Consider the following 12,952-nt stretch of genomic DNA (forward strand, 5'->3'; position numbering starts at 1 on the left):
TACGACGGTATGGTGGTAATGAGGACCATTGTTTGCAAGAATTTCCGATCGAAATTCTTCCCTGTTCGTTACCTAATTGACCAGCTGTAACGTTCCAATATTGGCATGGTCATATCGTTATTGCGGTAAACAGCAGCCGCGTAAACAGGTATGCTGCACAATACTTTCGCTGAAAAAGCGTGTTCCATATTCCGAAAAATACGATCGACGACTTTGCGTGTATTTACTTCCGTGTGATGTTTACCTACCAGCAGAGATTATAAGGGTTCATACTGCTTAATGAACGTGTCGTCGCAGCTTAAACGTAGAACGAGACGGACGAGCGAGCACAACAGCACGAGTCGGACGAGCGAGTACCACCGAAAGAATTGGTTAAGTAGCATTTTTTGTAAAATAAAGTAGTAGAAAGTTAATTTATTCTGTGTTGTTATTTCGGAAAGGGCAGCAGAGGAGTTGGCTTAATATCGCTAAGGAACTTATCCAGACATATTCCCTTTCAGCAGCGACGTCCAGGGAGATTCAAGGGCTTCGAAAGAGAAGCTCAGGAAACAACGCAGATTCACAATTTCAGGGCGTGAAGCTAGGCGAGATCAGGAGTTTCACGGGCCGGATCAGCATTGGTTACTTCTCCCAAACATTTGGTCGTTCGAGCCGGATATGATCCAGCGACCTATGGATACACGGGTGAGTCTAGTTGAACAAAGCTAACTATGAATATATTTTGTGTTAGTGACAAAATTATAAAATATTTGTGCCGTGATATCAAATTAAGTGATAATTTCACTTAATTTGATATTACGGCACGTGTGTCGTGTAGTCCATTAAGATAAATTGCAAAAATTAACGAGTTTTATTAGCGTCATCGTTGGCTTCCAGTTCCTATTGGTGTTCGTGCGCCGCACAGAAATGATTTTTGTGGGATTTCGCAAAAGGTGGAATCTGCTGCAAAATGCAAACATTGTGCATTTATTAAAGGACTAGTGCGTGTCGTGCTCTAATAGTGCTGCAGTTTTTCGTCCGAGGGAAAACTGTAGTTTGCGTTGCATAGGCGGTTAAGTGCGATTAGTCCGAGGATACTTATTCGTGCATCTTAACCCCTGTGTTCAGACGCGAGCACACGTTATTGGTGTTTTGGGTGCAAAAGTTTGCACTACTTTGAAAATCGGCGGATAGTGCCGAGGTCGCACTATAGCTAAACTCAATTTATCATAGTGTTAGGTGCGAGATCACACAACAATTAGATTTGAACCTTTTTGTTTGGGTGCCAAAGTGCAAACCCTTAACTACTTGGTGTTATCGGGCTCGAGGTCTGCTCTGTTTTCAGTTTGTTTTAGATTGCGCTCATAGGTAGGGAAATAATAAATAAGAAGTCCCCAACATTCTAACGCTTTGAGCTTTCCATAACATAAATCCCAGCGCCTAGGTGTGTTCTGAGCTCGGTAGAGCCAATAAGTGTAGCGACTCCTATCCAGTTTTTATCATGTAAATTTTTCTTCAGCATGCCGGTGCGAAAAATTATCGATACCCAACAAGAAAGGGTCCACCAGATTGAGAACCTGAGAGAGACTTTAGTTAAACTAAGGTAGGAAAAGCGAACGGGGAAACGTTTCGAATCAGTGTGGCACGAAATCCATAAGCTCTATAAGGAATTTTTCGCGGATCACCACCGTCTCCTGCAAGTTTTGGTTACGGAAACCATAAACGAAAAAAAAGAATTGTTCCTTTCCGTGGAACGATAACAGATACAACTTGACTTGTATTCTGGGCTTTTCAAAAGTAAAGAATTATTTTTGCTTAATACTTTCTTTATTAGAAAACTCTGAATGTTCACTTATAATAATATAAAGATCCAAGTACGTGATCTTACTCTTACGCAATTTCGCTAGACTGACTGTTCGATACAGAATGCTCATATTTATATTCATATGGAACAAAGGATGTAAAATGCCGAATTGCATCTTTTGTAATTTGATATTTTGAAAGATAAGGACTATGTTAGATATGCATTTGGTATATTATTCTTATCTTCTGAATGTTTAGATCGGATAAGTGTTTAGAAGAACTATTGATGAGCCGTTCATATTTATTGTTTATACAAAGTTCTCTGGTATTAACTTGACTGAATGTTGATAATAGAGATATTGATTAATGGTCAAGTGTTTCCAATGATTCTAATTTATGTGAGTGGGTTTGGTAAAGTGTTTCCAATGATTCTAATTTATGTGAGTGGGTTTGGTAAAATGTTTCCAATGATTCTAAATTGTTTACTTTATGTGCCGTTGGAGAAGTTTGTTGTAATATGAGTAGGTGTATATGTAACTTGTACCTAAACCCATCTCAAGACTTGGTTTACTTCCAGCAACATAAGTCATCATTGATGATCGAAGCCTACGCGAGAGCGAAAGCGTTCGTAGCTCGAATTCATCCTGACATCATCGCAGATGATGGAAATACTGAGCCCGAAGGTGCGATAGGAGGGGAAAGGGCCAGGCAGGGGACAAACGGTGTGGAAGATACTCCCGACGTTGGTCCAACAACGGTGCCTAATGTCACAGCTCCGCTGGATCAAGAGGGCCGGGCTAGCCCAGAAGAGGCCAGTGCATTTTGGGATTGGTCCAGGTGGTCTCAAAGTGAACCTAGTGCACCGGTTAGTAATTTCCTTGCAGTTGGTACTGACTATGGCATAGGGAGGAATGTTGCGGATGGGTTACTCTCCTGGAATCGAGGTTACCGCCCCAGACCGTGCCCGCCGGTTCCTGAGATCCCTTCGTTCCCTGGAGATCTCAGTCCATTCGAGTCTTTCCGAAGCATTTTTAATTCTGTCTACGACGGCTCAGATGTCGGCCGGGCAGAAAGGCTGATGATGCTCCAGAGTAAATTAAAGGGCGATGCAAAGCGGGTTGTAGAGCACTTGGGGGTGTATGGGCAAAATTACGAGAAAGCTTTGGAATCCCTCAATCGGCGTTACAGCAACCGCCGGGCGCTGACTGAAAAAAAGATTCAGGCCCTCTTTGATCTTCCTATGGTCACCCAAAAAGATCCAAGTACCATCGGAAAGGCACTCTACACTATGAGATCGGTGGCCCAGAATCTAAGGAAAGCTGGGTTTAACTGTGAGGAAGGAGTCCCGTTCATACCATTTATTGTCTCCCGGAAGATGGACTCCCCTACTTGCAGAGAGTTCGATTCATCCTAGAAGAACCCCAAGCTACCCGTGACCATGGACGATGTAGACCAGTTTTGGGAGAATCGCTACATCATAATGGACCCGGGCTGGGAGGAGACGGATGGCTCTCCGATGTTCACTACTTCAGAGAGGAGTGCTCATCGGCGGGAAGATAACCCAGGGGGGAAAAAGAAGCCATATAGGGAAGTGGCCCTCACCGCAAAGACTAACGGAGACAATGAAAACGTTTTCCTTGCTACATATGTATGGAGGATCACAAGGTTTTACGGTGTCCGAGGTTACTAAACAGCGATAATAAAGTAGAACTATTGCGGCATTACAAGCTGTGTGTGTACTGTGCGTCCCACAAATATCGGTAAGAGGTAGAGTGCCAAAAGCGCAAAATGATGAAATGTGATATATGTCATGGGAAACACATTACGATTCTGCACCCCTGCCATCCTCAAACGGGCTGTGCTACTCAGCCAGGTAGTTCGTCTCATCATGCCGAAAATTCCGCACTAGCGGCCCATTCCAGTACCATCCTGCCTCCAGCAGTAGGTAGGTTAGGAGGAAAAGATGGGCGGTCAGTCTCAGTTCGTTGCTTGGTGGACCAGGGAAGCCAGAGCAGTTATATAACTGATGATCTGGTTCAGAAATTAAGGCTACCCAAAAAAAACGAGTGTTAAAGTTTCAGGCTGTAAAATATCTTCCGTTGTAGTTCTGACTCTGCATTTGGAGGACGGGTCGGAAGTAGAAACGGAGCCACTGGTTGTGAGGCGAGTGACCAAAGAGGGCCTCCCCCGCTTACCACAAAAAATTAATAATTTGTTCGCCGGTAAGAGGTTGGCTGACTCGGTTACGGACCATGCCGCTCATGTTCCAGTACTTCTGGGTCAAACATCCTCCCACAGTTGTTCTTGGAGGGAGTGGAAGTCGCAAACGGGTTCCTAGCTCAAAACACGCGTCTCGGTTGGATGATATCCGGTTCGAAAGAGATTTGTGGTTTCAAGATCACCACTACTCATGTGTTTATGGAGCAGTTTCAGCAAAGTTTAAGAAACTTTTGGGACATGCCCTTAGATAAGGATGAAGAGAACAACCTGGCGAAGAAAAAGTGCGAGCACCTGTTCCCAGTGGGGAAGTCTATTATATGCCCTAGCTGAGTATCCTTCGTAAAGATGCAATAACCACTAAACTCAGCAACGTGTTTAATGCTTCAAGTCCCACATCTTACGGAGTCAGCCTCAATCAGAACATTCTTCAGGATTCTGTGGAGGAGTGATCCCGCGCAACCAATTACAGAATACTTTCTAAAAAAAACTCCCCCTGTCAAAATGGGCCGCCAACAGCGAGAACATATTGGAGGGTGTAGACAAGTCACTCCATGTGGACGCTTATGTTAATTTTCAGAAGGCCGAGAGTGACCTTAAAATTCTCGGACTTCATTACAACCCTCGCGAGGACCAATTCCAGTATAACATAAAGGCCACCCAGGTCATGAAGCTCACCAAAAGGAAGGCGTTAAGTGTTGCTGAAGTGGAATCCAGCGCATTGTGCTTCACGGGGGATGTTGCCATTGAAATTTGTGTGCCATGATTTATGGTTTAACGGGCCTTCGTTTTTAAGAGACGAGTTGCCAACCACGCCTTTCTGCTTGGATGATGCAACTGTAACTTATGTTTCTGTGGATAGTGAGGACCGATGACATTATCATACGGTTCTAATCCTTTACTCGGTTGATAAATGTGGTTATTCGATGCTTGTGGTGGAGAATCCGGTGTTCTCTCTGTTGAAGAGTTGCATCTGGCGGAGGAAGCAATAGTCCGGTGTCAGCAGCAGGAGCTGTTTGTCAAACAAATAGCAAGAATAATACAAGGGCTTCCTGTAGAGAGGCAGCACTGGATGAGTGCTCTCGATCCCTTTGTGGACAAGGAAACCGGTCTTCTTCGAGTGGGCGGAAGATTAAGTAACGCCTCAATCCCATTTGGTCAAAAACACCCTATTGTCATGGGGGAATCTCATCTCACGGATTTATTGATTAAACAGGTGCACTAGCCCAACGATCATTGTGATATTGAGCTGACCATGACACTGATTAGAGAGAAGTTTTACATTCCGGGCCTGCAACAGAGCACAAAGGAATTGATCATGACCTGTGTAAAATGTACTCGATTGAGGGGACAAACGATGGAGCCTAAGATGGCGGACCTTCCAGTGGAACAGGTGACCCCCTCCTTCGTATTTGAAAATGTGGGGACCGATTTATGCAGTCCTTTCCATATAAAAAGTGGGTTTCTCCGGAACTCTAGACCTATGAAGGTGTACGTGGTAATTTTTGTGTGTCTGCCTACTAAGGCTCTACATCTGAAAATCTGCACTGACCTCAGTACAAATGCGTATCTGGATGCTTTCCGAAGATTCACGAGCAGACGGGGTCAGCCGAGGTTAGTCCTGCCTGACAACGGTACGAATTTGGTAGGGGCTGCTCGAATTTTAAACAAAACTTGGCAACAAGTGCTGTCCAGCCTTGAGAGCGATATGGCGCAGCAGCGTATTGTTTGGCGTCATAACTCTAACTTACGAGGACTTTCATACGGCAGTATGCTCGTGAGACGCCATACTCAACCCCAGCCCTTTGTACCCGCTAACGGATGATTGCAATCTTCTTCAGGTTCTAACTCGCACTCATTTTCTGATCCAGCCCGGGCTTCGTATACCTCCAATGGGCAAAGGGCTCGAGAAAAATCTACCTGCGACAAAAAGATGGTTGCAAATCCAACAGTTGCAGACTATGAATTTTGGACTAAATTCGAGAACGAGTACCTAGGGTACTTACAAAAAAGATATCGATCATCAGTGTCGGCAGCTTGTACAAGGGAACCTGGTTCTAATTACAGAAAATGATCATAGTCCGCTAAACTGGAGAATGGCTCGCGTGACTGAAACATTTCCCGATCGTGGTGGGATTGTGGGGCAGGTCAATCTTAAAACAGCGAGCAGGGAGGGGATCGATCGAGCAGTACACCAACTGGTCCCTCTCCTTCCGGAGGAAGAGGATCCTGGCTCGATAGACCGCCAAGAACCTCGGACAGTCAACACTGAATCCAAAACAGTTCAATCCCGTCCGAGGACTCGAGCCGTGGTGAAGACGCCAGGAGGATTACTAGCGCAAGTCGCCCTGGTACTATGTACTTTCATTTTGGCCCCTCAGACAGCTTCGTGGTCAATAGCCCCGGTACTAAAAACTAAAATTATGAATATTGACGAGGTTCAAGCCAAAGCATTCGATTTGAAATTTATTGTCGCTACTTCAGCAAATCTGACAGCAGTCTTGCAAGTGATTTCCCAGCAAGTAGATCGGCTCGGGATAATCTAGTGAAGGCAAAGTAAGCAGGAGATACTAGAACATTGTCTGTCTCCAGAGGATAGGAAGCCAGGGAGTTGGGGAAAAGCGGTTCCTAGTGCCCAGCCGGAGGCAATCCTCATTTCATCTGTTGTGTAAAAGAAATGGTCTTATGAGCCCTTTAGCAATCGTATCGGAATTGAGCAAATCCTGTAAATATCCAAAATTATCCGAAATCTAATGATAGATAATGTGTATATAAGTATGTATAATTTGTACAAGTAAGCTGTCGCGTACTAGATGTTAGCTATTGTTATAATCCGCAAGTGAAGCGGAAAGGTATTCTACTAAACCCATTTTTAAGGTTTTGTGTGAAACAAAACCTTATTAGAATCGAGTCGATGTCTGTCTGTCCGTCTGTCTGTCTGTCACAGCCGATTTATTCGGAAACGGCTGGACCGATTGTCACGAAATTTGGTGGGAGCCTGTGATCTGTTGTTCCCTTTACATACAGCAAGTGGCACCATTTTATGTTAAGTTTAAGGGGGGATCCCCATACATTTGAATGGAGGGTGCAACATTTTTTTTCATAAAATGTGGCCATGTGGGGTATCAAATGAAAGGGCTCAATTAGAGGTTTCTTACATAAGATGAACACAAAAACTTTATACCCGAAGCGCCAGCTTCCGGTATTCCGACTTGTTCATTAATTAACCTTGACTAAGCTAACATTTCATTTCGTCATAACACATTTGTGTAATAAATTAACGTTGTAAATAATGATTCATTGTTGGGGAAATATTATGCACTGCTAGCAGTTTAACATAACATTAATCGAAACTGCTAACTGGGCCCGCGGCTGGCTTCCTCATGTTTCAATGCCAGCAGAGCATGTGAACTGCAATCAGGGAATTCCGTGACGTCAGGAATGAAGCATGGCGCTAGAAACATGAGGAATGCGTGCCGTATAAGGTTACCGAACTAACCCTTAGCGGCGGAGTAGGTGTTATCATGGAATACCGCGCGGTGTATTTTGTTTAGGGGCGGGATAGGCATTTTCGTGGACACTGCGCGTAGGTTTGATTAACTTTCGGTAATTGAGTCCATGGCCGGGTTAACGAAAGAGATTTTGTGATGCGCGGGGCTATTATTGCTCGCGTTACGGATATCGTTGCTCAAAATAAAGGCAACAAGGTGTAGGGAAGAATTATGAATAAGTAGAACTATGTAACATGAAAAACTGTTAGGTCTAGTAAAATCAGAGTTTAAGATCTTTTGTCAAATTAATTGAATAACATAAGATAATTAGCGCCGAATTTAATGTAAGGAACTATAATTGACAAGGGCGAAATGCTAAGGAGGGTCTGGCATAATGTAATAAATGTAATTAGGCAGACCACTAAATTTTTAATATGTGTTCGGCAGCATGTAATGTTGCAATCTGCTTGGCACAACTAGACAATAAGTTAATAGCTTTACGATTAGGTGGTAAGATATCCGGAAAGAAGCAGAAATAGTTGCTGGTATTCGTCCTTCTCATCACTCAATAAGCAGCTATGAATTGATGTCAACGTAGTTACTGTCACGGCAATGTATGTAAATGCCAATTGGGAAGGACGGCCTCCGGGCTAGCCAGAGAATATTGTGGACCTTATGATGGGTTAGGTTTTCCTCGGGCGGGAGAATGTTTCCAAGAATTTCCGATCGAAATTCTTTCCCGTTCGTTACCTAATTGACCAGCTGTAACGCTCCAATATTGGCAAGGTCATATCATTATTGCGATAAACCGCAGCCGCGTAAACAGGTATGCTGCACAATACTTCCTCTGAAGCAACGTGTCCGTTTCCGAAACGCACGATCGACGAGTACCACCGAAAGAATTGGTAGCATTTTTTGTAAAATAAAGTAGTAGAAAGTTAATTTATTCTGAGTTATTATTTCGGAAAGGGCAGCAGAGGAGTTGGCTTAATATCGCTAGGGAACTTATCCATACATATTCGCTTTCAGCAGCGACGTCCAGGGAGATACAAGAACTTCTAAAGAGAAGCTCAGAAAACACCGCAAATCCACAATTTCAGGGCGTGAAGCTAGGCGAGATTTTCTAACGCAAATCAGGAGTTTCACGGCCGGATCAGCATTGGTTACTTCTCCCAAACAACCATCTTGGAAGTCTGTTGTGAATAATAGATCTGTTCAGCCGTGATAGTTGGATGGAGTTTGGATTAGACAAATGTAGAATCCAAGCCCTCCGCAAAGGTCATCGAGAGCCGCATGCCAGACATAGCATTGGTGACCTCCACATCGAAGCTATGACCGAGACAGACTTCTACAAGTACCAAAGTATTCTGCAAGGAACCCATGCTCGAGCTGGTGATCTGAACGATGCTCTGCTGTCCGAATTCCTGCGACGTATAAAGCTGGTGTGGCGCGGCAGGATTCGCAGCATTCGATTCCGCCTGCTACAGCTGTTTCGCCACAATCTGTGGCGACTACTTCAGCAGGTTCGCGGAGGAAGCAGATGAAATGGACTGAAGAAATGAACCTCTTCATCATCCGCTCCTACTTTGAAATAACGGCGGGGGCGGGTACAACATCTTACCGCCCCTTGCTGCACCAGAGATTCGTCGAGCGTTTCCCGCAATTCGTGCACGTGACTCTGCAGCGAGTCGCAGACCGGTACCGCTTTATTATTCGCAGCGACACAATCCCGCCACCATCAGGGAGCGTGTTCGACTTGAAGTCATCGGGGAAACTGGTGACCGAGAGTCGATGGATGCAGAGGCGGCAGCAACAACAACACCACACCGTACTGCAGGCAACAGGTTCAGTACTCGCCGAAGCACTCTTCTCCACCGTCCAGCTGAGGTTTCCGCTGAGGTTCGGGACGAACTCCAAAGAGCGTGTATAGAATTCTCGGATATGGATCCTTTGCATAGATCAGGCATTCCCAGGCTCTATGCATCTCCAGCAACTCCGGGAATTCTATCTCAAATCAATGATGAGATTGCATCTCGCCTGTGTGCTGATATGTCGCTGCTGCAACTACAATCACTTGTGTATTGTGGTGCAGTTGCGGCTATCAGATTGCACGGTCAGAAGATTCGCTTTCGTGTTATTGGTATGAGTGACAAAAGAGATCCACCATGGAAAATTTGTCTGGAACGTCGGCGAGACTCACTAAGGCAGGACATTGCTAGACTGATTCAGATCAGTACTTGCAATGCCAGCAGACGGGTGGGAAGTAAAGTGCACAGGGTTTACCGGAACTATGCCATCCTCTGTCAGACACCCGTAGTTGAAATTCTGGACACACTAAAAGGGAAACTTTCTGTCCTATGCAGTCTGTTACGACGGTAAGACCAAAGTCATTCCCGACGTGTCCAGAGTGCAACACACGCGAGGAAACAGCGGAGTTTTTTCAGATCTCTCAACAAATCCAAACAGTGCGTCCTGACAATACAGTTCTCGGTAACGGAAGTGAAAGAATATTGGGGTGGACTTTGGGGGTTACCTGCCCAGCATGCTGAGCATGCTGAGTGGATCACCGCCGAAGGCATGAATTTTGCGGATGTTTCCGAAGAGGCAGTTCGACGAGCCATAACCAGCTCGAAGAACTGGAGGGGCCCAGGTCTAGATCGGGTGCAGAATGATGGGTAGACCGATCACTTGCTTACCAACGCTCTACAAATTCATCGCGTCCATTATTAGTGGAAGGATCAATGCGCACCTCGAGACCAACAACATTCTGTCCAAGGAGCAGAAGGGCTGCCGAGTTGGGTCAAGGGGTTGCAAAGGGCAACTCATTATCGACTCGGTAGTTGTAGGACAAGCAACTAGAGGCCAAAGAAACCACTTCAGTTGCTATATCGATTATGCCAAGGCTTTTGATAGCGTTCCGCATACCTGGCTAATCGACATCCTACATCTGTATCGCATTGATCCGAAACTAATAAAGTTTTTGGCGACAGTCATGGAAGGGTGGCATACCACCTTATCGGTGCGTACATCTGAGGGTGCTAATACCTCAGAGCCCATCCATATACGGAGGGGCATCTTCCAGGGGGATTCAATGAGTCCCCTTTTGGTTTTGCATGGTACTGAACCCCCTTTCATGGCTACTGAATGATGCTAGAGGGCATGGTTTTGCAATAAAGTATGGCCTACGTGCTAAGTGCGAACTGACGCACTTAATGTACCTAGATGACATCAAGCTGTATGCTGGTACTGACAACCATCTTAGAAGTCTGTTGCGAATAATAGATCTGTTCAGCCGTTATATTCGGAGTTTGGGTTAGACAAGTGTCGAATCCAAGCCATCCGCAAAGGTCATCACGACCCGCATGCCGGACATAGCATTGGTGACCTCCACATCGAAGCTATGACCGAGAAAGACTTTTACAAGTACCTAGGAATTCTGCAAGGAACCCATGCTCGAGTTGGTGATCTGAAGGATGCTCTGGTGTTCGAATTCCTGCGACGTGTAAAGCTGGTGCTGAAATCGCATCTCTCGTGGAAGAATAAAATGAGCGCGTTGAATGTATTCGCCATCCCTTCACTGGCTTATGCATTCGGAATATTGCCGTGGACGAAGACCGATCTGGAAAACGTCCAGCGGCGGATACGGACAACTATGTCCAAATTCCGAATGCATCATCCAAAGTCTGCCGTGGAGCGGATGAACCTGCCTCGTGACATCGGAGGTAGGTGCGTGGTTGACGTGACGGCACAACATCATCACCAAGTCGACTCGCTGCGCGCTTATTTTTTCAGCAAAGAGCAGGCGAGTCCCTTGCATGCGGCTGTTTGTAAGGCAGACTATGCACTAACTCCACTTAACTTGAAAGATCGATCTTTCAATCCTCTGAGTGGGGTGAAGTCGGACCAAGAGCGGATCGATGAATGGAAGTCGAAGGCAATGCACGGTAAACATGAGAATTGTCTTTGAGGAGCTTTTTGCTGAGACGGAGGGGTTCATGTGTGTGTGATGGCGTGATCGCCACCCGAGTTTATAAAAAGCTGATCATAAAAGAACGGGTGGGGAACGAGCAGAGCAGAATGTGTGGTTCGGCATTAGAGACGTTGGACTATCTCAACTCTGGCTGTACTGTTATGGCACCGGTGTAGTGCATCACCAGGCATAATGCTGTATGTAAGGTTATCCATCAAAACCTTGCATATAAGCATGGGCTGATCACGGAAACATGTCCGGTTTACCGATATGAGTCGTAAACTGTACTTGATAGTTCTGCTTACAGCATGTATTGGGAACGGCAAGTTCTGACTGATCGCCATACCCTACACACAAGCTTGACATACTGTTAGTTGATAAGACGGGTAGCTCCACGTATATTATTGATGTTGCTAACCCCCATAATAGCAACATTGAACGGAAATACGTGGAGAAGAAGGTGAACTATGAGCAATTGGCTCGGAAAATCAAAGAAATTTGGCGTCTCGAGCAGGTTGTAGTTCCCATAATATTGGCAGCTATAGGTATTGTACCTAAATCCCTCACGGCTTTCCTTGAAGTCCTGGAATTTTCGCGCAGTCTGGTTCAAACCATGCAGAAGAACCCCATCCTGCATGCGTGCTTCATGTTGCGGGGAGTTCTCGATGGATTCTCCCATTAACCTACCACCGGGTACCTCCAGCCTAAATGCTTGGCACTTGGTGGTTGTATTAGGTAAAATCTGGCATGCGCCGAGATTGTGATAACTCGGAAATAATAATCGTTGGCGCAACAATCCATATTGGATCAGGGCCTTGAAGTATGTTAGAGCACTTTATTCAAGGCCGTAACGGTACACTATAGTACGCTGTAGGAGGCAATGTAGTCAGCATTGCAATCGCCGGAGGTGATTACCCTAATTTAACTTAGATACTCATTCACAGCTGAGTCGACTGGGGTCAGACGTCAAATCACGATACAAATCCCACTGCCAGCAGTGAGATTTGAACCGCGACCTTCCGTATGATAGCCTTGTGCTCTAATCATTAAGCTATCCGGACAATTCAGTAGCGCGATAAAAGCGTGTCTGGAGATAGTTCAGCTTAACCTTACGGTACAAATGACGGAGGAATTGTTGGAAATGGAACCGGACCAACCGTTGGAAATGGAATACGATTAGTATTCATGTTGGTGGCCACATCATCGTTTCAAAGCCGGCTAACAAACCCCTGTTGTGACGATTGACGCTAAGATTAATTTCAAGGGGCACCTGGACTATGCCTGTGAGAAAGGAGCAAATACCAGGGTATCGTTAATGAGAATGATACAGTTGCAGAACACTTGTGGCCAGGGTAGTTCACTCTACACTATTATATTTGGGAAGAACCGCTAACGTGTGAAAGCAATCAGAGCGAGTAAACATGATTTATCCCTTAGTGGTGCTAAGGGTGTGCAACCCCTTTAGACCACTGTAAGGCGAGGCAATGTGTGG

The 12,952-nt window shown here is 45.4% G+C and overlaps 1 protein-coding gene across 1 annotated transcript in view; it reads left to right on the forward strand.

Moving 5' to 3' along the window:
• Positions 1 to 208: 208 nt before the first annotated feature.
• Positions 209 to 12,952, forward strand: part of LOC119649279 — a 31,304-nt gene continuing 18,560 nt past the window's right edge. The window contains exons 1-2 of the mRNA XM_038051368.1: positions 209 to 371; positions 501 to 684. Coding sequence (XP_037907296.1) covers positions 280 to 371; positions 501 to 684 — 276 coding nt within the window. The 5' untranslated portion in view covers positions 209 to 279. The remainder of the gene's footprint in view (positions 372 to 500; positions 685 to 12,952) is intronic.

Source organism: Hermetia illucens, chromosome 2, assembly GCF_905115235.1.
Source record: "Hermetia illucens chromosome 2, iHerIll2.2.curated.20191125, whole genome shotgun sequence".
NCBI lineage: Eukaryota > Metazoa > Arthropoda > Insecta > Diptera > Stratiomyidae > Hermetia > Hermetia illucens.